This window comes from Octopus sinensis, linkage group LG23 (genome assembly GCF_006345805.1).
Source record: "Octopus sinensis linkage group LG23, ASM634580v1, whole genome shotgun sequence".
Classification (NCBI taxonomy): Eukaryota; Metazoa; Mollusca; class Cephalopoda; order Octopoda; family Octopodidae; genus Octopus; species Octopus sinensis.
The window spans coordinates 19,219,006-19,244,913 of record NC_043019.1 but is presented as its reverse complement, the minus strand read 5'-3'; the positions used below and the strand labels follow the sequence as shown (position 1 = coordinate 19,244,913).

General features: G+C 39.9%; 1 protein-coding gene across 1 annotated transcript in view; it reads right to left on the bottom strand.

The window, feature by feature from the left end:
• The window catches only part of LOC115223709 (proteoglycan 4-like), a 100,485-nt gene that overhangs the window by 21,310 nt on the left and 53,267 nt on the right, over positions 1–25,908 (bottom strand). The window contains exons 9-12 of the mRNA XM_036512650.1: positions 22,143–22,376; positions 21,460–21,660; positions 20,002–20,220; positions 12,923–13,114 (exon numbers count right to left, since the gene is read on the bottom strand). Of these exons, the coding sequence (XP_036368543.1) occupies positions 12,923–13,114; positions 20,002–20,220; positions 21,460–21,660; positions 22,143–22,376 (846 nt within the window). The remainder of the gene's footprint in view (positions 1–12,922; positions 13,115–20,001; positions 20,221–21,459; positions 21,661–22,142; positions 22,377–25,908) is intronic.

The window sequence follows — 25,908 nt, the reverse complement described above, 5'->3', positions numbered from 1 at the left end:
TTGCTGCTCCCTAAAAATATGGATGTGGCTTTCTTTTGTAGGAATAGGTTCCCTTCTTAAGATTAGGTTCTCCTCTCAGGGGATGTTGCTGCTCCCTAAAAGTATGGATGTGGCTTTCTTTTGTAGGAATAGGTTCCCTTCTTAAGATTAGGTTCTCCTCTCAGGGGATGTTGCTGCTCCCTAAATGTATGGATGTGGCTTTCTTTTGTAGGGATAGGTTCCCTTCTTAAGATTAGGTTCTCCTCTCAGGGGATGTTGCTGCTCCCTAAAAGTATGGATGTGGCTTTCTTTTGTAGGAATAGGTTCCCTTCTTAAGATTAGGTTCTCCTCTCAGGGGATGTTGCTGCTCCCTAAATGTATGGATGTGGCTTTCTTTTGTAGGGATAGGTTCCCTTCTTAAGATTAGGTTCTCCTCTCAGGGGATGTTGTTGCTCCCTAAAACAGCTAATTTTTACAAGTTTTGTGTTGAGCAGTTTGCTTGTTTGTGGTTTGTCTATATTGTAATGTTTTTATTATTTCTAATGTACCAAGTGAACCAAGTGAACGGCCATTGTTGGCATAAGCACATTGCCATTGAGAAGGTCTTAGAGACAGAAAGACAGGCTGTTGGTTAGATGTAGGCCTGTTGGTCAGGCTGTAGTGGAAGAGAGGGAGAGAGAGAGAAAGACAGGCTGTTGTAGAGGCAAACAGAGGTAAACAAAGGGCCAGCAGGAAAGAGCCGGTCAGCTGCACATCCAAACTGACAGACAATTGGAGAGTCTCACTGGAAAACAAAAACATAGAGTGTGAGGGAGAGTCAGTCAGAGAGAACGGGAAGGAGAGGAAACGAAGTTAGAAAGTAAGAAGTTACAAGAGTAGACAAACAGGCTGGATTGAGAGAGAGAGGAAGGGAGGGGGGAGAGTAGCCGTTACCATGCCAATGCTACACACATGATAGTCGGATGGTTAGAGGAAAACATGATCCTCTGCATGAACCTCTTGACCATCATTAAGTAAGAGAACATTTCCTTTCACATGCAGAGGACAGACACTGAATCTCCCATTGCAGAGAAGATTAAGACCAGCAGTCGGATGGCCACTCCTACATGCTGATAGCCTACTCCTTGGAGCAGACATAGACAAGAATTTCCAGACCTGGAAGCAAAACCTAGAATCAACTTGACATAAACCAAAGTTTTAGTCAACTGAAAAGAAGAGACGACTCTGCTAGTCTGAGAGGAATGGCTTCGTTTGTTATGCAGAAAAGGAACTGACTCCATACTGTGTAGATAGACAATGTGAACTGTGGGCACCCGGGGTAGAATGGAATCATCACTTTAAGTGGCAGATGTCCATCAGTGGTCAGCAGTCAGATCACTGCTCAGGTATTTCGGCCTGCATCACCTTTGCTGCTCTTCTTTTCTGCATAAATATCGAGTTTTTAATGATTATTTCATGTGTGTGTGTGTGTGTGTGTGCAATGTATTTGTGCCAAACTTGTTCGTGTTTGCAGTTGCTGTGTTTGTGCTATGTATGTGTGGTCTGAATGCATGTATGCGTATCTTGTATGTGTGTGTACACATGTATGTGAGTTGTACATATTGCGTAACTACCCTGTGTACACATGTGTCCCATGTATGAGTTGTTTGCAGGCATATGTGTTGTTAATGCTGGAGGTTTGGAGTGTGTGTACAGGTTATTTTTTTGTCTTTAATGATATAATCCTTAATAAAGATTATTTATCCCTAAATAAACTGATTTCTACAGTATTTATGTTGGGAAGTTTCCTATTTTCATAGTCCATTTGAAATGCTTTTCATTACTCTCAGAATTCCTTTCAGAAGGCCCCCAATGTGGGTGTAAGCTATCAATCACACAGACAATAAAACACAGGCTCTTGGAGACAGGTAGAGGCAGGCATTGTCTAGAAGGCAGATTGCTAGACAGGTAATTAGATAGCTAAACAGTGAAGTAGGCAGGTAAAAGGGAAGTCAGATGATCAAACAGACAGACAAGCAATTAGTCTGATAACACTGGCCAACAAAATTAAATGTATTAAACTCGTTACGAATGCAGACCAACTTCTTTAGACTAATTTCTCAAGCTGATTTCAAAACCTCTCTCCATTTGTATGCAACATATATCAGTTTTTCAGTAGATACCTGCAAATATTTATATATTTTTGTGTATGAAATCATTAACGTAATAAATAAGGACATATTATTTTTAGAAAGTAAATGAGTTTATTGAGTTAAAAATCCTCACTCTCATTCTACAAAGAGTGAATACACAAAAAATGGGTCAGACAAACCGACAAAGTTAGAATAACAGAGTTAAAAACATTGTTATTTAGATTTCCCGCAATGTTCCTGATTTGGTTGATCACAGTAAAGTGACCAGTAGTAGTCAACCAGCATATTGTCATTCCAGAAGTGTTGGTACTGTTTTTCCATAGCATTAATATCTTGGTGAAATCTTTCCCCGTGTTCATCAGACACTGCTCCAAGGTTGTCTGCGAAAAAATCCAGATGGGAGTCCAAGAGGTGAACTTTCAGTGACATGTGACAATCCATTGTGAGTAATATTTCAGAAGATTCTTGGTGCCACCCATGTAATCCATTGCCTTCTTGTTGCCCAAGAAATTCTCACAGATCCAACTGAAAGCATTCCAGGCAGGCTGTTCCAGTTCATCCAGTGTTGTCTTGAAGTTGACATCTTTGATTACTCATCTAATTTGGGGTCCAACAAAGATACCCTCTTTCAACTTCATCTATGTGATTTTGGGAAACTTTTCTACAATATATTCAAACCCTCTGGCATTTCTCTTCCCTAGTGTCTTTACAAACTGTTTCATCAGTCCAAGCTTTATGTACAGAGGAGGCAATAGGACATTACATGGAGCTACAAGAGGTGTATTCTTGATGCTAGTCAGTCCTGGCTGGTATGATGTTCTTGTCTGCTAGTTTGATTCCGAATAATGTCTGTCAGTTGCTCGACTATCCCACAGGCACAAGAAACAACAGTATTTTGTAAAACCTGACTACATTCCCATTAACATTGCAATGACTTTTAAATCTCCACGTATTTTCCATGAGTATCTTTCATAATCAATGGCATGAAGTAAATGTTCCATATTCTCATATGATTTATGAAGACGAACGCAGTGTGCAATCGGCATGGAGGGCTTCAAATTACCATTTTGGAGAAGTACAGCTTTTAAACTTCATTTTGAAGAGTTGATTAACAAACGCTGCTCTGCAGGATCGTGATTTTGTGATAAACATTCAAATGCAAAAGCAAAGCAGGCCTTCAACAGAAAAACACATTTGTAGAACGACATTTCTCTGCTGAAAATAAGTTAAACGAACACCGTGCTGCAGCAGATACTTGTCCTTCAGTCTTGATGCCAGCAGTTCTGCTTTATACTTTGAGAGGGATAGGTCTGTGACAAGTTCAGCTTGGGAAAATTTCTGAGGTTCAAAGCTATCATCATCAGCCACATGATCTTCCTCAGCAGCACTATCATGACAGTCAGCAGCATCATCTGATGTTTCAATACCATCATCTGGTGGAACTGGAGTTGGCAGACTTCCATTGTGAGCCACAGGTCTCTTTGCAGAATCCAACTCGGGATACACAATTTTGTGTTTATTCTTCATAGAAAATATTGTGACATTTATTTTGCAAAAATAAGTCATTAAAATGGTCTTTTGGCTCCTTCCATATCATTAGAATGGCAAAAGCCATGGACTTCTTATTATTATTGAACCAGTCATGTAAGTCATTTGAGCAAGCTGAGCAGATAAAATGTGGTGCCTATAATTTGTCCTCTTCTCCAAGAGGACAGTCAAAGTGTAGCTTATAAATCTTCTTGATCTTTGGTGTTATTGTACGGTTTTTGAGCTTTCACAATAAATTATCCACAGACATAACAAAACACATCAGGCTGATTTCTACACTGTCTTGACACAGTAAACAGGTAAGGAAATAGATACAAATTTGAGATGATAAAATATTTCATCAGACCAATTATGACTGGACGATTTGAGATGTTGAAATACCTATTTTCATCAGACAAAATTTGATTGGTTAATTTAAGATGATGAAATATTGCATCTGAACTATGCAGCAATGAATAGTGTAGTTTATTTTAAAGGTATGTTTTCGTGATGTGAATGAAATGCATGCATACACCTCATTAATTGGAATGAGCTAAAACCAAAAAGCTTTCTCATCTTGAAAACTGTACATGATGTCAAAAATCTAATTGTATATTTGAAATCAGCATTAAAAACTACACTAAGTACACCATGACACGTGCTTGATGAAAAATACTTGTTGACCAGTGTAATCAGAGGATTAGATGAGCAATCTGACCTAATCACACAGTAGTAGTTTTTGTTAGTTACCTGAAGTTTTGCCAATGGAGTTGGGTTGTGTTGCTGCTTGTTGACAGGTGTGAGAAGGTGTGTTCAAAGTAATACAGACAGGTTTACCATCTGGGAGTACATAATACTGATTTTTAGCCGGCATCATCTTTGAATCATCAACAGGTGTATTACGGGTCTGCATACCTACATCGTTATTAAATGTAGCTGGTCTCGATTGCCTTTGGTTGGCTGAAATTAAAGATCAAACATAGCACTGATTAGTTCATCATTAAACCATTATATGTGCATGTATATATATACATGTGTATGTGTGTGTTTGTGTGTGTGTGTGTATCATCATCATCATCATCATCGTTTAACATCCACTTTCCATGCTGGCATGGGTTGGATGGTTTGACTGAGGACTGGCAAGCCGGGAGGCTGCAAAAAGTTCCAATCTGATCTGGCAAGGTTTCTACAGCTGGACGCCCTCTGTAACACCAACCACTCCGAGAGCATAGTGGGTGCTTTTTACATACCACCAGTACAGGAGCCAGTCAGGTGGCACTGGCATTGGCCACACTCAAGTGGTGCTTTTTACGTGCCACTGGCATGGGAGCCAGTCAGGCAGCACTGACATTGACCACGTTCTATGGTACTTTTTGCATGGGAGCCAGTCCAGCGGGACTGGTACCAACACGCTCAAATAGTGCCTTTTATGTGCTACTGGCAGACGGTACTGACATTGGCCATGACAATGATTTCACTTGACTCAACAGGTCTTCTCAAGCACAGTATCTTGCCCAATGATTGAAGAATAGTCTTAAATGGGCAACACTGGCATAGGCCATGGTTATGGTCTCACTTGGCTTGCCAGGTCTTCTCAAGCACAGCATGTCTCCAAAGGTTTTGGTCACTTGTCATTGCCTCCGTGAGGCTCAATGTTCGAAGGTCAAACTTCATTACCTCATTCCAGGTCCTCCTGGGTCTACCTCCTTGACAAGTTCTCTCTACTGTTAGCGTGTGACACTTTTTCACACAGCTGTCCTCATCTATACACAACACATGACCATACCAGTGCAATTGTCTCTCTTGCTCACCACACCTGATGCTTCTTATGTCCAACTTTTCTCTCAGGGTGCTTACACTCTGCTGGATGTGTAATGTCAGTGTATGCACACTGACATCATACATCCAGCGGAGCATACTAGCGTCATTTCTTGCCAGCTTACACAGTCCTCAACAGTCACAGCCCATGTTTCACTGCTGCATAGCATGGCAGTTTGCACACATGCATCATACAGTCTACCTTTCACTCTGAGTGACAGCCCTTTGTAACCAACAGAGGTAACAGCTCTCTGAACTTTGTCCAGGCTATTCTTATTCTAGCAGCTATGCTCTCAGAGCATCCACTCCAGCTACTGACTTGGTCACCTACATAACAGAAGCTATCAGCTACTTGTAGTTTTTCCCCTTAGCATGTGATGGGATCTGTTTTCTGTACATCTTCGGTGTTCATTACTCCTGTGCATCTGCCACACACAAAAACTATCTTCTCAGTTAGCCTGCACCTCTTATTTATCCATAGTTTACATGGAGTACATCTTATGGAGTTTCTACCTACGCCACTTCCACAGATCAAGCAGGGCCATCTACCTGAAGGGATTTGTGATTTGTCTGCCTTCTTGCTTACTAAGACTTTGGTTTTTGCTAGATTGACTCTAAGGCCCTTTGATTCTAGACCTTGCTTCACACCTGAAACTTTTCCTCTAGTTCTGATAGTGACTCAGCTATTAGAGCAAGATCATCAGTATTGAGGAGCTCTCAGGGACATCCTGTCTTGAATTCCTCTGTTATTGCCTGGAGGACTATGATGAATAAGAGGGGGCTGAGGAATAATCCTTGGTGAGCCCCTGCTCCTACCCGGAATTCTTCACTATACTCACTGCCAACCCTCACCTTACTGACAGCATCCCTGTACATGGCTTGTACAGCTCTCACTAACCATTCATACCCTTAATTGCTTTATCTACCAAGGTACTGTCAATTTGGATAGCTGGTTCCTCTGTTGGATCAACATTTGGTAGACTTTCTTTCTCCCATTCATTCTCTTCATTTAGCAATTCTTCATAGTGGTGTCTCCAGGTCTCTCTCTTTGCAGCCTCATTAAATGCAAGTGAGCCATCATCCATGAAGACACATTTCTCGACATCACGGTTATCTTTTACATACTGTCTTGCAACATGAAACACTTCAAGTCCCTGGCCCTCACAACACAGAACATTGGCAAATTTTTCTTATCTGCTTCCCCTCTGACTAAATAAACTTGTCTCCTAGCTTCCCTTCTGGCAATCTGATACAGTTCCCTGCTACCACCATTCTTCCTGTCCTTCCAGGCCTGTTTCTTTTCCCTAATGGCCCTGTCAACTACATTGTTCCACCACCATGTTACCTTAGGTCAAGAGGGGACTTTGCACCAGCCACAGATCTGGTCAGTGGCCCTCAACAGGATGCTATATCTTTCTCTTTTTCATCAAAAGCTTCAAGTAATACCTCTCTAAATCTCTGTCCATTCACAGAATCCTTAAGCTTCCACAGTCATTTAGCCCTGATCCTGAAGTCGCTAACTACTAACCTATGCTGTGGGCTGTATTCTTCACTTGGGAATGTTTTGGCATTTATAAGTAACCCTCTTTCTCATTTCTCGGCGAGAATGTATTCAATCTGATTTGTGTACCCACCAGACTGGTAGGTGAACAGGTGACTGGCAGGCTTCCTGAAGTTAGTATTACAGAGCAAAAGATCATTTGCATCACAGAACTCCTGCAGCCTGAACCAAATCCATACTCACCATGTACACCAGGGACACTCCCTACATGTTGTCCAACATGCCCATTGAAGTTGCCAGCCACAAAGAGAAGGTCCCTGTCATTCGTCGACATGGTAGTCTGCAAGAGGGTGTCATAAAATCGGTCTTTCTGTTCATCAGGTAGCCCTGCCTGAGGGCCATAAGCTGAGATAATGGTTGCTGATTCTATCACAGACTCTGACTACCTTGATTACCTTATCAAGCCATTTCTCTGCAAGAAGTATACCCACGCCCCCAACCCCATCAGTGTTCCTTACCCAGAAAATTTTATACCTATGTTCTTTGCCTGTGAGGAACCTAGCAGAACTTCCGCTCCACCTTACTTCTTGGATGCAGCACAAATCTACACATCTCCATTCAAGCATCTCAACAATCTCACCCGACCTACCGTTCAATGTGCCAATATTAAGTGTGCCAACTCTGAGGGTGTGGAAGGTGTGGGCCTGCAAGACCCAAGCTTGCATTTGGTAGAACTCATAAACATAGAATAGCCTTCAACCTGTATACATTACATAATCACTACATTCCAAAGGAGATAAACCCTAAGTAAGAATGGGAGTGGTATAGGTGGTGGGGGGGGTGCACTACAAACCCACAAACACTCTGGCTGCCACTGTAAAAGAATAACAACAACAACAATAATAATAATGAGATAGAATTGGACATTTGCATTCTTAACTAGAGCTATAACCAACAGTTTCTGGTCAGCCAATCTGTGACAGAATTAGATAAATGAAAGAACTGGAAAAGCACTCTGAGAGCGCAGACCTCCGCCAAGCAGCTCGTTTCCACCTCACATCACACCGCTCCTGTCACCATTATAACCCCCCCCCCCGTACTATTTTATCCTCCTCCCATACTTATCTCAACCATCGTCATCATCAACACTGTCTCTGCTTTCACCACAATCACTGTCAAAACTACGATCACCACAATCAGTTTCTTTACACTGTTGAAAATCCATTATCCAATCCTCATGGGACCGAGATTGTTGCAGATTTTTGATTTTTCTAATTTTGGAGTTCTTTATAAAAAAAAAAAATTTTTTTAAATTGCATCTACAAAATGGAACAGTTTGAGGATAGAAACCAGGTCTAAACACAATAGCTTATAGACATACTCTGAATGTAGTTCTATATAAATCTTTAATAATTTTTTTTATACTTAAGACCAGAAATGTTAAGATATCAGCCTCTACCCACGTTGTCAGGCTTTGATTAAAAGGTTACAGCATAGATTAGATTACTTGGATAAGTTTCAGCCAAAGTTGACTCAGGCCATGTCTAATTTAATAGCACCACCTGGAAGAGATACACGGTCGGCTCTGGGGAACCCTCAGAGGGGTATTGTTTTGTAGGAATAGGTTCCCTTCTTAAGATTAGGTTCTCCTCTCAGGGGATGTTGCTGCTCTCTAAATGTATGGATGTGGCTTTCTTTTGTAGGAATAGGTTCCCTTCTTAAGATTAGGTTCTCCTCTCAGGGGATGTTGCTGCTCCCTAAATGTATGGATGTGGCTTTCTTTTGTAGGAATAGGTTCCCTTCTTAAGATTAGGTTCTCCTCTCAGGGGATGTTGCTGCTCTCTAAATGTATGGATGTGGCTTTCTTTTGTAGGAATAGGTTCCCTTCTTAAGATTAGGTTCTCCTCTCAGGGGATGTTGCTGCTCTCTAAATGTATGGATGTGGCTTTCTTTTGTAGGAATAGGTTCCCTTCTTAAGATTAGGTTCTCCTCTCAGGGGATGTTGCTGCTCTCTAAATGTATGGATGTGGCTTTCTTTTGTAGGAATAGGTTCCCTTCTTAAGATTAGGTTCTCCTCTCAGGGGATGTTGCTGCTCCCTAAATGTATGGATGTGGCTTTCTTTTGTAGGAATAGGTTCCCTTCTTAAGATTAGGTTCTCCTCTCAGGGGATGTTGCTGCTCTCTAAATGTATGGATGTGGCTTTCTTTTGTAGGAATAGGTTCCCTTCTTAAGATTAGGTTCTCCTCTCAGGGGATGCTGCTGCTCTCTAAATGTATGGATGTGGCTTTCTTTTGTAGGAATAGGTTCCCTTCTTAAGATTAGGTTCTCCTCTCAGGGGATGTTGCTGCTCCCTAAAAGTATGAATGTGGCTTTCTTTTGTAGGAATAGGTTCCCTTCTTAAGATTAGGTTCTCCTCTCAGGGGATGTTGCTGCTCTCTAAATGTATGGATGTGGCTTTCTTTTGTAGGAATAGGTTCCCTTCTTAAGATTAGGTTCTCCTCTCAGGGGATGTTGCTGCTCCCTAAATGTATGGATGTGGCTTTCTTTTGTAGGAATAGGTTCCCTTCTTAAGATTAGGTTCTCCTCTCAGGGGATGTTGCTGCTCTCTAAATGTATGGATGTGGCTTTCTTTGTAGGAATAGGTTCCCTTCTTAAGATTAGGTTCTCCTCTCAGGGGATGTTGCTGCTCTCTAAATGTATGGATGTGGCTTTCTTTTGTAGGAATAGGTTCCCTTCTTAAGATTAGGTTCTCCTCTCAGGGGATGTTGCTGCTCTCTAAATGTATGGATGTGGCTTTCTTTTGTAGGAATAGGTTCCCTTCTTAAGATTAGGTTCTCCTCTCAGGGGATGTTGCTGCTCCCTAAATGTATGGATGTGGCTTTCTTTTGTAGGAATAGGTTCCCTTCTTAAGATTAGGTTCTCCTCTCAGGGGATGTTGCTGCTCTCTAAATGTATGGATGTGGCTTTCTTTTGTAGGAATAGGTTCCCTTCTTAAGATTAGGTTCTCCTCTCAGGGGATGCTGCTGCTCTCTAAATGTATGGATGTGGCTTTCTTTTGTAGGAATAGGTTCCCTTCTTAAGATTAGGTTCTCCTCTCAGGGATGTTGCTGCTCCCTAAAAGTATGAATGTGGCTTTCTTTTGTAGGAATAGGTTCCCTTCTTAAGATTAGGTTCTCCTCTCAGGGGATGTTGCTGCTCCCTAAATGTATGGATGTGGCTTTCTTTTGTAGGAATAGGTTCCCTTCTTAAGATTAGGTTCTCCTCTCAGGGGATGCTGCTGCTCTCTAAATGTATGGATGTGGCTTTCTTTTGTAAGAATAGGTTCCCTTCTTAAGATTAGGTTCTCCTCTCAGGGGATGTTGCTGCTCCCTAAAAGTATGGATGTGGCTTTCTTTTGTAGGAATAAGTTCCCTTCTTAAGATTAGGTTCTCCTCTCAGGGGATGTTGTTGCTCCCTAAAAGTATGGATGTGGCTTTCTTTTGTAGGAATAGGTTCCCTTCTTAAGATTAGGTTCTCCTCTCAGGGGATGTTGTTTCTCCCTAAATGTATGGATGTGGCTTTCTTTTGTAGGAATAGGTTCCCTTCTTAAGATTAGGTTCTCCTCTCAGGGGATGTTATTGCTCCCTAAATGTATGGATGTGGCTTTCTTTTGTAGGAATAGGTTCCCTTCTTAAGATTAGGTTCTCCTCTCAGGGGATGTTGTTGCTCCCTAAATGTATGGATGTGGCTTTCTTTTGTAGGAATAGGTTCCCTTCTTAAGATTAGGTTCTCCTCTCAGGGGATGTTGTTGCTCCCTAAATGTATGGATGTGGCTTTCTTTTGTAGGAATAGGTTCCCTTCTTAAGATTAGGTTCTCCTCTCAGGGGATGTTGTTGCTCCCTAAATGTATGGATGTGGCTTTCTTTTGTAGGAATAGGTTCCCTTCTTAAGATTAGGTTCTCCTCTCAGGGGATGTTGTTGCTCTCTAAATGTATGGATGTGGCTTTCTTTTGTAGGAATAGGTTCCCTTCTTAAGATTAGGTTCTCCTCTCAGGGTATGTTGTTGCTCCCTAAATGTATGGATGTGGCTTTCTTTTGTAGGAATAGGTTCCCTTCTTAAGATTAGGTTCTCCTCTCAGGGGATGTTGCTGCTCTCTAAATGTATGGATGTGGCTTTCTTTTGTAGGAATAGGTTCCCTTCTTAAGATTAGGTTCTCCTCTCAGGGGATGTTGTTGCTCCCTAAATGTATGGATGTGGCTTTCTTTTGTAGGAATAGGTTCCCTTCTTAAGATTAGGTTCTCCTCTCAGGGGATGTTGTTGCTCCCTAAATGTATGGATGTGGCTTTCTTTTGTAGGAATAGGTTCCCTTCTTAAGATTAGGTTCTCCTCTCAGGGGATGTTGTTGCTCTCTAAAAGTATGGATGTGGCTTTCTTTTGTAGGAATAGGTTCCCTTCTTAAGATTAGGTTCTCCTCTCAGGGGATGTTGTTGCTCCCTAAATGTATGGATGTGGCTTTCTTTTGTAGGAATAGGTTCCCTTCTTAAGATTAGGTTCTCCTCTCAGGGGATGTTGTTGCTCCCTAAATGTATGGATGTGGCTTTCTTTTGTAGGAATAGGTTCCCTTCTTAAGATTAGGTTCTCCTCTCAGGGGATGTTGTTGCTCCCTAAATGTATGGATGTGGCTTTCTTTTGTAGGAATAGGTTCCCTTCTTAAGATTAGGTTCTCCTCTCAGGGGATGTTGTTGCTCTCTAAATGTATGGATGTGGCTTTCTTTTGTAGGAATAGGTTCCCTTCTTAAGATTAGGTTCTCCTCTCAGGGGATGTTGTTGCTCCCTAAATGTATGGATGTGGCTTTCTTTTGTAGGAATAGGTTCCCTTCTTAAGATTAGGTTTTCCTCTCAGGGGATGTTGCTGCTCCCTAAAAGTATGGATGTGGCTTTCTTTTGTAGGAATAGGCTCCCTTCTTAAGATTAGGTTCTCCTCTCAGGGGATGTTGCTGCTCCCTAAAAGTATGGATGTGGCTTTCTTTTGTAGGAATAGGTTCCCTTCTTAAGATTAGGTTCTCCTCTCAGGGGATGTTGTTGCTCTCTAAATGTATGGATGTGGCTTTCTTTTGTAGGAATAGGTTCCCTTCTTAATATTAAGTTCTCCTCTCAGGGGATGTTGCTGCTCCCTAAAAGTATGGATGTGGCTTTCTTTTGTAGGAATAGGTTCCCTTCTTAAGATTAGGTTCTCCTCTCAGGGGATGTTGCTGCTCCCTAAAAGTATGGATGTGGCTTTCTTTTGTAGGAATAGGTTCCCTTCTTAAGATTAGGTTCTCCTCTCAGGGGATGTTGTTGCTCCCTAAAACAGCTAATTTTTACAAGTTTTGTGTTGAGCAGTTTGTTTGTTTGTGGTTTGTCTATATTGTAATGTTTTTATTATTTCTAATGTACCAAGTGAACCAAGTGAACGGCCATTGTTGGCATAAGCACATTGCCATTGAGAAGGTCTTAGAGACAGAAAGACAGGCTGTTGGTTAGATGTAGGCCTGTTGGTCAGGCTGTAGTGGAAGAGAGAGAGAGAGAGAGGGAGAGTAAGCACTAGACACGAGAAAGCAACTGATGGTCAGCAAATAGTAAGAACAAAAAGTTCAGAATTAGTTTCTTGAATGGAATCCATTGCTTCAGGGCCTCCAACGAAGGATCCTGCCTCAAACATTAAACTTCTTTTGAGTTAAACTGGACAAGAAAAACGAAATGGAGAGCCAATCAATTAAACAGAGTCACATCCTCATCTTCATTATCACGTGATAGATAATTATATGTGAGACAGACTGTTAGACATGCAACCAGACTGATAAAGAGATAGATACAAAGACCAGTAAATAGACAGACAGACAGATATCTAATTGAGCTGGTGGTCAGATGCTCAAAGAGGCACTCATTCAAATTGATAGGCAGGCAGACACATAGCTGAACTGAATGCAAGAGAGTTTAGTTACCTTGAGTGCTGTTGTCTAAGTTGGGGTTGGCTGTCTGCAGGGTACAGTTGTGAGGAGGTACCTTCACATTGATATACACGTGTCCATGCTTGTCTACCTGCGTTATCTTTGGTTTGCTAGTAGCATCATCAGTCTGTACACTCATGTCCCCAACTTGTTTAGGTCTTTTTGGTGGCTGTTGTGAGTCTGAAAGGAAGAAAAAGTTAAGCATAACACTAATTAGTTCTTCATAACACTAATTAGTTCTTCATAATACTAATTAGTTCTTTATATTTTGTAGTTTTAAGGTGAAAAAGCAATGAGGTATTGTGACATTCAGCTCCATAACTATTTCTAAATATCTTACATTAGGATTAACCCTCATGGTTAATCATAATGGGGCTGAATTAAATAAAAGTTTCAGACACAGCATTGATGAATTCTTTTAAATTAATCACAAGTTCTGTAGTTGTAAAAGAAAAGGCAATGTGATGCTGTAACCATCAGACCACTATGCACTTCTTTATTCAGTGTATGAGGTCTCTAGTTGTGGATGAAATACAGGAGGTTTGCACATGGAATTTGTAATGGTTAGGTTTTAATTAGAGTATTTACCAATTGTAACGAATAAGATTGATTAGTAAACAATATTATGAAATGTCGGAGTCAGCAGTTGTAACGATAAAAATTTGTTATTATAATTGCATACTGTAGGATGTGAAAGATGAACAATGCATGAAGTTTTAAGAAAGTATTTATTTACCATTACGTTGAAAAATACCATACCTTGACAGGCAGGTTATAACATCAGAGAGCATGCGAAAGAAAGTTGGATGTGGTAGAATTTTTTTTTTTGCATAGTTTGGCATACACAAATTGTTAGTAGTAATCCACAGACAGCGATAGATGTTGTAAGAGAACAGAATTGGAGCTGGAGAGAGTTGTAGGGTTGTGGGATATTGTCTCACAGTTGCTGACAGTAAATTTCATTTCTCTCGCTGACCATTGTCTTTAGTAGCTGCATTCCTTGTCATCATGATTCTAGCAGTCCGTTCCCTAACTAATTGAGTCATCACAAGCCGCCTCGCTCAGTTGTCACCTAGTGACTACTTGGTTGAGTTGTCACCATGTAACTGGACTCATTGAGTCATCACTGACTGATTTCTGCTTAGGGTGTTCTTGCTTTTATAACTATCCAGAAGAATAGATATATCATTGAGAACAATAGATTTAGTTAGTGGTCTTGTTATCTCTATTTTGGTGAAGTAGAAGAGGTTAGAAAGGGTCAAATGGTGAAGACATTATTTCGGCCTAGCTAAAGGCATCTGGAAAATGTAAAAACTGCTGTCAGAGAAAAACCATTGTTCCACCGTGGGAAAAGTTCTGTTGCAGTGTTAACTTAAATTTGGCTATGGTGGATCGAATCCACTTCATACATGCAAGATCTACTACAAATTGATTGGTTCTTCTTTATTTAACTTTTGGGTCATTCCATAAATAATGCAGATTTTTAAACTTCTTTTATTTTTCAAAATTAAGATAAGCAAAGTTCTTTTTTAATCTAAAATATTCTCTCCTTCATTTTCTACAATGCTCTTCCATCTGTCTGGTAGACTTACAAGGCCCCTCTTCCAAAATTCCCTTGTCTGTGATGAAAAATATTCCTCCAGTACTGTTCTGACCTTGTCTACAAAATTCATATTTTTTCCATCCAAATGATTTTGAAAACTGCAGAATAAATGCTAATTAGATGGGGCAATGTCTGGCAAATATGGTGGGTGGGGCATCGTTTCCCATTCAACCTGCTCCAGCCTTTGGAATGTCATCCTTGCTGTATGTGGCTAAGCATTATCCTGATGGAAGAACACCTTTTGCCTTGAAACCAAAGATGGTCATTTTTCTTTTAGCGCTGACTTAAGCCTCTCAAGCTGCTCACTGTAGATCTCCTTTGTTATCATTTGGTTTGGATTTAAAAGTTCAAAGTCGACTAAGCCTTTCATATCCTACCAAACAGATAACAACACCTTATGTGGGGGGAAGGCCTTCTTTAGCCCGGGGTACCAGTGTTTCTCCTTACCCACTGTCTTCGGCACTTGACATTTTTATAGAGAATCCATTTCTTGTCACTTGTCACTATTTGATCCAAAAAAGGTTCATTCATGGGGTGCAACAGCAAAGAAGAGCATACATTCATTCTATGCACGCAATTAACCTTGGAAAGTTTATGAGGAACCCATTGACTCTATTTGCTGACTTTTCTGATGGCACGCTGGGGTTGAATAGTTGAATGACCAAATCCAACCTTCTCTGCTAGTTCCTCAACAGTTACAATGAAATTTTGTTCCACCAGGGTTTGCAGGACATCCTTGCTAAGCTCTGCAGATTTTCCAGGATGAGGCTCATCTGCTAGGCTGTAGATTCCGGCTTGGAAATTCTGGAACCACCATTGACACTGTCTTATGCTTATTGTCCGATCCCCTTATACCACATTAATATTCCTCACACTTTCCATTGCTTTGTTGCCTTTATTGAACTCATAAAGCAAAATATGCCAAATATTCTCCCTTGTCACTTCCATGATAGCTTTGACAAAATAACTGTTAAAATCGAACTGAACTCTTCAAAACTTGCAGTAAGAATCAGTACAAGTTAAAATTACTACCTGGTTTTATAGCAAGTTGATGCAGGTAGATTATCCCACCCCCTCCAACTTTTACTTCATGCAATTGAAAAAAAACCGCATTATTTATGGGATGACCCCATACAAAGCATTAGAGTTGTAGGAGAAGAGGCAATTTGAAACTGATATTTATCCCATAAACATAAAAATAGACTCTAGTGTAGCTGAAATTTTTTAAAAAAATGAAAAATGAAAATACAGCAGTGACTTGTGTTTTACTTTTCAATTTCTTTTTTGTTGACCATAATGTCCAGAGAGAGAATGGATGTGCAAATGGTTACAAAACTGGCTCGCCAATGAGAGCTCAGCGGTACTTCAATAACTGCTTGGCAATAATACTTAACTCTCAATGGATCCACCCCATCCGGCTGAAAGTAATTACCACAGGGTAGAAACATTTCTTTGCTATCATCTGTGGCAACACTATAGAATTAACAAGTGGTTTGTTAATGTGAGACGACTGTTGTTATCGTTAGGCCTAACTCATCGTAAAGTCAATACCACCATGACCACTGGATTTGGTTAAAAAGAGACGATGAGCGATGGCTAGAAGTATATTGAGTTCTTCATAACCAGCTGATCTAGCAAGCGGGGCCTCATATCAGTGAGGGGGGGCCGGTGCGCATTGATGCCGTCGAGAGGTAGGCCCCGAAACGGCGCGCATTCTCTCCTGATGACCTCATACACTTGCTAGCTTCCGATATGCGGAGCTTTTAACTGGTAGCACTTGCATGTGCAAGTTGTTTGCAAGATATCTTACCAGTACTGATCCAATTCTTCTGGGTCTGGAGAAGAATTAGCTTCAGTCTGAAGAACACTAATTATCTAGGTCCAGTCAGGCCATTGGATTTGGATTTGGATTCCGATTAAAAGAAGTATATGATGTGCAAGGTGTGTAACATTAAATGGTGCATCAACTACCAAATAGTCATGTTCCTCAACCATGAGAAATTCTCACTAAGATAGCTTCCATAAAAGACTTTTAAGCATCAAATGGTTGGTCAGTTCTGGAGGAATTTCAACTTGGAGACTACAGATAATTTCCAGAAACTTTTGGCTTGACAGTGTTGGAGTGGAATCAGACTTTGCTACTTGAAGTGTCATTAACTGAGTGTGTCTGAGATGCACACAAAGCAACAAAACCATTCAGCATGCAATCTGAATATAGGTGAGTCAAGGATTTACATTGAAACTGATGGACAAGTATTTCTAAAGACAAGAACTGTATGGACTAACATTACTTCTGACAAGAACTATGCTGCCAGACTGACTGATAATTAGATAATTAGGTGACAGGTGTTAATTTGCAATGGTTTAAGAGAAATCAGCTTCAGCAATCTCAGAACACCTGTAAAAACTATAAGTACTGTCCCTTTCTCTAAATGAGAAGGTGTTGCGAAATGAGTGTAAGAAGGGAATAGAGACTTGACATGGATGCAGAGTGTGGGGTGGAGAAAGCAGTGACTGGTGAAAAGCTGGATATGTAGAAGGGTTGGGAGACTAGAGGATAGCAAATGATACAGTGAGTAGGGCAGTGAGGATGGGAACGGGGTAACAAGGGATAAGCATAGGGGACGAAAAGGGGAAATTTGGGGAAGAGAAGAGAAGTAGTTTGGCTAGTAACAATAAAATGAGGCAAGGTGTCAGAGGTCAGACAAAAAGACTATGACAATTAAGCTGACATCAGAGGAACAAACAGTTATAAAGTCAGACAAATAACTAGACAGACATACATGCTGGGTAGTTGGGGTATCAAATAACCAAACATGATCAAACACCAAAGATGGAATCAGATTTTCAATGAGTCAATAAAAAAAAGAAAGAAAAAGAAACTGACAAACTGTTATAATCTTGTATGTTATTGTTGGCACTGTAATATTCTTGTCACCACTCTTATATTTTTGGGGCTATTTTGCATCTTATTATCTTTGACTTGTCTATCATGCAATCACTGATAGCTCAACAAGACAATGACTTTGAAACATCTACGTTGCCACCGGTGACTCAAACTCCTATTTAACACATAACTGACACTGACTCCAACTGAGAACTCATATCACTCTACCACTACTACTGACCTCTCTGACTTTATAGTGGCTCGATCATACCACCATATCACATGGGAAGGGGAGTATCATTTTCCCTATACTCACCCCTCCTCCCTTTTTAGCATTTTTTCTTTACATAAACCGTCGGAGCTGCCCAGTCTGAACGGTTGACTTTTTCAATTATAGCTAGACTTTCTAGTCTTTCCAACTCTCTATTAACGTGGTCTTATGCCACAAATGGCACATTCAGTTTGGGCCTAAAAATGGGTGTGGCCTTTTCTTTTACCATGATCCTCACTTTTGTTTTAGTGCAACAGCTTAATCCTTCCAAAAAAACATTTGAAAACAATTTTTGAATTTTTTGTCTCAGTTGTTCAACGTCATTTGAACTTTTAACTGTGCCACCTACATTTTTCACAGAGAACACTAATGAGGTATCCCACATTTTAAATAACTCCATGCATTTAGTGATTTTTTTCAACTCATAAATGATTGTCCTTTTCATTTCACCTTGAAAAATTCCATTGCAAATATAATTCCTTTCCTGTAACACTATTTGCTACTTTATTTGATTTAAATAATTTTGGTTTTTTGATTTGTTGCCATGTTTCTTCATTTATGATAGTTATGTCACTACCTGTGTCTAATTACCTGTGTCTAATTACCTGTGTCTAATTACATTTTCACACAAGGACTTTCGATTCTCACTTTTATGAATTTCTTGTTCATTGTACAAACTCTTTTCTCTGATGACAAACTCTGCTTTTTCTTGTTTGGACCAATTTTTCATCATCTTAGTTCTGCAGTATGATTTAATGTGTCCTGTGTTCCCACAATGAAAACACTTCGCTTTTTTGAATGGACCCTCTTTTCTCAGGTGCCTACCACCGCATACCATGCATGGTTTACCTCCTGTTATATAGCGTGTGTTTTTGTGAAACACTTTACCTGTCTTCCGACTTTTCCACACTGGTTTTATCTGTAAATAATCTCTGCATTGGATTTCTTCTGTACTATGCCTTTTAACATCATATTGCACTCTTCTGACAGTTTCTGGGGAGTTATATCCTGGTTCATTTCTAATTTGTGAGAATTTTCGTTCTGACTTCTACGTCCATTTTATCAGTAAGTCCTTGAACAAAAATCAATCACTTGAAAGAGTCTGGAGTTAGTTTATCCAGTTTAAATCTCTTGCACTCTCAGTTCACTCTCCTCACATGTGGTAAAGTCTTCGCCATTGCTTTTCTCAGTATTCAAACACTTCCAACATGTGTTGAACAAGGATGTTTTTTCACTAAACATCCTACATAAAATGTCAATTGTGTCTGTGAAACTTTTGTCAGAAACTTTTTAGGCAATCAAAGTGACAGTATTTTTCTTGCTCTGTCATTGTCAGTTTCCTCAGAATTAGATGCGTTTTCATTTCATCTGTCCAGTGTTGACAGTTGTTTTTTGAACATTTGTTCAAATCTTCAGTAATATACCTTGAAGGTGACTCCTTCTTCCAAGTCATATTTAAATTTATTTAAGGTGGCGAGCTGGCAGAATCGTTCGCACGCCGAGCGAAATGCTTAGCAGTATTTCGTCTGTCATTACGTTCTGAGTTCAAATTCTGCCGAGGTCGACTTTGCCTTTCATCCTTTCGGGGTTGATAAATTAAGTACCAGTTTCACACTGGGGTTGATGTAATCGACTTAATCCGTTTGTCTGTCCTTGTTTGTCCTCTCTATGTTTAGCCCCTTGTGGGCAGTAAAGAAATAGGTATTTCTCGTTCATTTATTGAATTTGCTACGTGGTCTGGCGAAAATGTATTTTTGGGGTTTTCTTACCAACTTCATTAGTTGCAGCATTTGTTGCTGTAACATTTGTTGTTGTTTCAGTTTTTGCAACTCAACTAAACCCTCTAAAAGTATCCCATAATTTTATGGATTTTTGTAAAATATATATGACAAAAATATTCGTTATTCCTCTGTTGAGTTTTTAATTTGTCCATGAGAAAAATGTTTCAATGTCGTCTGCATGAATTGTTTATTTTCTTGTGAAAAAATCTTTTTTTTCAACTTTGTCCACATGAATTGTTTATATCCTTGTTGCCACTATTATGTTGCAGTGGCATTCCACGTCTATTATCTGTGACTCGTCTATCATGCTTTTGCTGATAGCTCTGCAAGACAATGACTTTTAAACGGCTACCTTGACAGTAACTCGAACTCGTGTACAACACATAACTGACTCTGACTCCAACTGAGAATGACTCATTCAAACGACTCTACTTCTACTGACCTCTCTGACTTTGATACAGGGGAAGGGGAGTACCATTTCCACTACAACACAAACACACAACTCCACTGGACCAATTTACTTACCTGGACTGTCTCTGATTGACGGCCGTTTAACTGTTGATGACATTGATGATTGACAGTCATGAGGCGGTACATTCACATGGATACTTATTGGTGAGGATCCCGGACCTGACTGCTTTGGCATATTGAACTGGTACTGGTTTGGGCTTGACTTTTCAGCACCATTCTCACCTGTCTGTACACTCAGGTCCTTCATAATTCTAGGCTTTTCGGCCGGCTGTGGTGTAGCTGAAATTAATCATAAGGTTGTCTAGCTTTAAGAGAGATGTTATTGCTAGTTTGTAATAATGTGTTTCTATATTCAGTTGGTGTGGATTGATATGAAAACCCTACAAATATTGATTGGCTCTTTTTGATTGAACCCAAAGTGTTATTCTGGTGATGGGGAGAAGCAATGTGAAGTTGTGTCATTCATCACTTCTGTACAAAGTTGTGACTCCGGTGCAGGTTTTGTTTTATTTTTACTAACCACAAATATTCATAGGATGTAGATGTGGAAATGTCCAGAATATTGGGCAATCAGCCCAAGGTCAAAGGTTCATCTCCTATACCTGGTATATCATTGTCACCATGGCAATAATAGTTAACTCTCAATTGGTCCACTCCACCAAACTGAAAGTAGCTGATGTAGGCTAGAAACATCTCTCTGCTGTCTGCTGTGAGGACACTGCATAATTAACGAGTGGTTCGTTATCGTATGGTGCTAAGTTCAATTCTACCTTTGAGTCAGGACAAACCATTCCAGTAATCCGCTTCATCTAAGAACACATTAATTATCTAGGTCCAATTTAGTAATTAGATCTGCCCTCTGATTATGATTAAAAGCTGTGTGTGATGTGTGGTATATGCCACAGCCTATACAACATTTAATATACATCCACCACCACATTGGGAATACTCCTTATGCATGAGAGATTCCTATTAAACATCATAGATACAAGAGAGAGAAAATGAAAAGTGGTATTGTTTTAATTCTATTGAACCCATAAAGGCTTTGGTTTAGCTGAAATTAGCTGAAATTAAGGAAGTTTTTAAGTTAATTATTTTTTTTTATTTTAGTGTTTTATATCTCTCTCTCACTATTTGCATTTAAGTTCTTTTTTGGATGGGGTGGGGGGCATCTTTACAACTGGATATTTCCCCAATCCTTAACTGTGAAGTCATCACCATGAATCCTTTAGAAAGGAAATATCTTGGCCCCTTCTCGAAGTATTTGTTTTGAGGAGTTTTGTATTTTGTAGTTTATCTATTTTTTTAAATGATTCTTTTTTATTATTCCCAACACTTCTATAAGTGAAGGTTAAACGGGCGTGCATGGTTGAACAACTGAGCTGACGTCAGATGAATCAACAAATTGATGGACAGTTATACAAACAATGAAAGAGACAGACATTGGAGCTGGTGTTCGGATGATCAAACAAAGACAGACTGACTGAGCCAGAGTTGGACAGAGAATCCAAATGTTACCTGGAGGGGATTGACCTGTTGATGCTGGACAGGTATGACGAGGTTGGTTCACAGTGATATGGAGTGGTGAGGAAGCTGGGCGCTCGTGTTCTTGGATGTTGATCTTGTACCGCACTGGTTTCGGCCTATCATCACCTGTCTCAACAGTTTGTACACCCACACCACCAGTAACTTGATCTTCTTTTTGTGAGTCAGATGATTCTGGTGTAGCTGAAATGAAAGAAAGTCAAACATAGCATTGATTAGGTCTGTTTGTCTCCTATAATTATAAAAGATAAGACAATGGTACATGGTAACATTCATCTAGTTCAGCATTTCTATATAAAATTTGGATGTCTAGTTGATGTATTTCTGAAAAAAAAAACAGATTCTGGACTAAACAGCTAAGTACAATAGTTGCAGGGGATGATGCAATGACCTAAAGCTGAACTCAACAAGAATTTTAAGATTTTGGCAAAGGTGCTCATTAAAAGGTTGGTGATTTATTTGGAAATGTACAATTTTGAGTAATTTCTGGCAGATCTGTTCACAAAAATCTCCATCTCATGCAATACAGTGATAGAATCCTTTTAAAACTGTGAAGGCACTTTACAATAATATATTTTTGACACTTATATAATAGTAAGACCAAGTGATCATCAGACAGACACACAATCAGACAGAGAGTCCAATGGGATAAATACCTTGAGATTCCTCCTCTGGAGTAGGTTCAGATACTGATTTTGGACAAGTGTGCGGAGGCAGGTTGAAATTGATACGAAGTGGTGTATTTTCTGGCCGTGCATGTTCTTGGATGTTGATATCGTACAGTACCGGCTTTTCTCTGTCAGCAGCTGTCTCCTCAGTCTGCACACTCACAGTTTCAACAGCTTTACCCTCCTTTTGCGGCTCAGGGGTCTCTGTTGACCCTGCTGTGGCTGAAATTAAAGAAAGTCAAACATAGCACAGATTACTTCTTATTTAACGACCCCCAATGCTCTATAATTGTAAGGCAAGTGATAATGAGGGACTGATCCCTAACTAATGACATTGGAGAAGGAAAAAGTGTCAAGAGTGATTAGTTCTTTTTGATTAACCACAAAGTGCAGACAACATGAATGTGTAGATGGCGAAAATACTGGACAACCAGCCTGAGGTCAGTGATTTCTTCCTTGACACTGGTATTTCATTGTCTCTATGACAACGATACTAAACTCTCAATTGATCCACTCCTTTCAGCTGAAAGTAGTTACTACGGGGCAGAAACATTGCTTTAGTTTCCCTAAGAATTAACAAATGGTTTGTTATCTTACAATTCTTAGTTCAGTTCTACTTTTGGATTTTGCTAATTGTTATGGACAAACTCTTGGGGCTTTGGTGTGGCTGACATTAAGGAAATTTTTGTAATTTTTTTTTTATTTTACTGTTTTGTATTCATTTTCCAATGTTTGCATTCTAGCTTTCATTGAAGTCCTTTTTTCTTTACAATTAGATATCTTTTCCTTCTCCTAATCACTCGTCTGCAAAGTTACCACTAACAACTCTTTAAGCAAGGGCTGACATCTTCTCCTTGTTTCTGGAGAATCTCATTACTTTTCTACAGTTCTGTTTATTTTGTCAGATGTTCAGCGTCCATCTGTTAAGAGATGCCAAGACGGAGAGCATTATGCTGTTGTGTAGTTATTTGAAGGGAGAGGTGAAGAGTGAGAGGAAAAGAGAGGGAGAGAGAGAGAGAGAGAGAGAGATGTGGTAATAACATGAGGTAAGAGGAAAGTAATAGTTACTACATGATTAAAAGGTTAGTTGAAGGGAGTGATCTAGAGAGAGAGAGAGAGAGAGAGAGAGAGAGAGAGAGAGAGAGAGGGAGAGAGAGAGAGAGAGAGGGAGAGAGAGAGAGAGAGGAGAGAACAGATAAAGTGAGAGTAGAGACATTAGACCATCTAATGCATTATGCTATCACATGCTTAGTGGCAGTGAGAGGTGAAGAGAAAGAGAGAAATGGTAACAACATGAAGAAGGGGATTATATGATGATGATGGTGATGCTGCTGCTGCTGCTGCTGATGATGATGATGATGATGATGATGATGGGGTGGGGGGGGGCACATGTCTGTGATTGTGAATTTAATTTCTAAGATGAAGGATTATCATTATTGTATTCTGATATACAGGTTGGTGGATTAGCAGGGTGGTGGATTAGCAGAGTGGTGGATTAGCAGAGTCTTTAGAACATTGAATAAAATGTTCTGTTGCATTCGTTCTGACTCTCTGGACTCTGAGTTCAAATCCTGCTCAGTTCAGTTTTATTTTCAATTCTTTCAGGGATGACAAAACACTGTAGAGATGAAGTACTTTGACGTGATTGATTGTCACCTCTTCTTAATATTGCTGGCTTTGTGCTGAAATCAGAAAGTATTATTTTGTACTCTGATATATTTGGACTTAGTTGTTAGAGTCACAATCTTTTTACTCTTGTGTACACCAGTCTTCTTCAAGTGGCTGTTTATACCTAATAATGTTCATGGAATTTGGAACTGGATCCATTATTAAATCCTGACTAAAGATATTCTTCTTACAACTGTGATAATGCTAGGGTAATACCCTTCAACCATTTATATCCAGCTTGACTCATGCAGGGATTGAACTCATGTACACCAACCTGCCTACAGCATGTTAACACGAAAAAAATATTTATATTTACTATATTATTGCTCTAGAAGACAATTACATTACGAAAATTATAAACTTTAAACCTTGTTTTTATAGTCATGGGTTTCTAATTAAAGGTTCCCATAGGCGCAGGAGTAGCTGTGTGGTAAGTAGCTTGCTTACCAGCCACATGGTTCTGGGTTCAGTCCCACTGCGTGGCACCTTGGGCAAGTGTCTTCTACTATAGCCTTGGGCCAACCAAAGCCATGTGAGTGGATTTGGTAGATGGAAACCGAAAGAAGCCTATCGTATATATGTATATATATATATGTATACATGTGTGTGTATATGTTTGTGTGTCTGTGTTTGTCCCCTCCCCCAACATCACTTGACAACTGATGCTGGTGTGTTTATGTTCCTGTAACTTAGCAGTTCGGCAAAAGAGACCCATAGAATAAGTACTAGGCTTACAAAGAATAAGTCCTGGGGTCGATTTGTTCGACTAAAGGCGGTGCTCCAGCATGGTCACAGCTAAATGATTGAAACAAGTAAAAGAGAGTAAAGAGTACATCTGTTGATTTGTGACTCACACATTTGCTTAGCAATTGGCTTTGTGAAGCCAAAATAATTGATCAAATCATTGAGCAGTTTTCCTGCTATTTTTGCCTTTCAGACAGCAGAGACACTGTGGTGCTGACCACCGTGGACCAAGTTTTCTATGGAAAGAAACATCAAATGTGAGTCATTTGTGGACCACTGGAAAATGTTATTCCCAACATTGCACTAAAAACTCTGAACCCTATGAAACAGTTTGTTACAGCTTCTGAAAAGGGGCCTGCAACCTGTAATTACCTTCAAAACTTCCTTCAAGTAAAACCAAAGTCGTAGCTTCAGAAAACCTGTTTTGCCCTCTGAGATAAAAATCATGACATGTATTTTTGTTGAACCACAAACGAAGAAGATCATGGAGTCCTTTACTCCTTTACTTGTTTCAGTCATTTGACTGTGGCCATGCTGGAGCACCGCCTTTAGTTGAGCAAATCGACCCTACGACTTATTCTTTGTAAGCCTAGTACTTATTCTATCAGTCTCTTTTGCCAAACCGCTAAGTTACGGTGACGTAAACACACCAGCATCGGTTGTCTAGCGATGTTGGGGGGTGGACAAACACAAACACATAAACACACACACATATATATATATATACATATATATAACGGGCTTCTTTCAGTTTCCGTCTATCAAATCCACTCACAAGGCTTTGGTCGACCTGAGGCTATAGTAGAAGAAACTTGCCCAAGATGCCACACAGTGGGACTGAACCTGGAACCATGTGGTTCGTAAACAAGCTACTTACCACAGTGTGCAAAATTCTTTAAAAAGTTCAAGGAAGGAGAAAGTAACTGGGAACAGTTTTGTTGTAGTGATTTAAGGATTCTTGGACAATTAGCAGGTAGAAAGCTATGAGGAACTGTTTGAGAATTTGGTGGAAAACATTAACAAAATAGGTTACAAAATGTCCCCAAAAGTCTATATCTTTAATGCCCATCTTGATAAACTCAGGGAGATTAAGGAAACGTTACTTAATGAAGTAAGGCAAGTGATTTAATTAGGATATACTGGACTTTGAACACTGCTAGCATGGAGTATATAATGAAAACTTGGGAGATGTTCTTGAGGCTGAATCTGAAAGTAATTTATAGGCGCAGGAGTGGCTGTGTGGTAAGTAGCTTGCTTATGAACCACATGGTTCCGGGTTCATTCCCACTGTGTAGCATCTTGGGCAAGTGTCTTGTACTATAGCCTCAGGCCAACCAAAGTC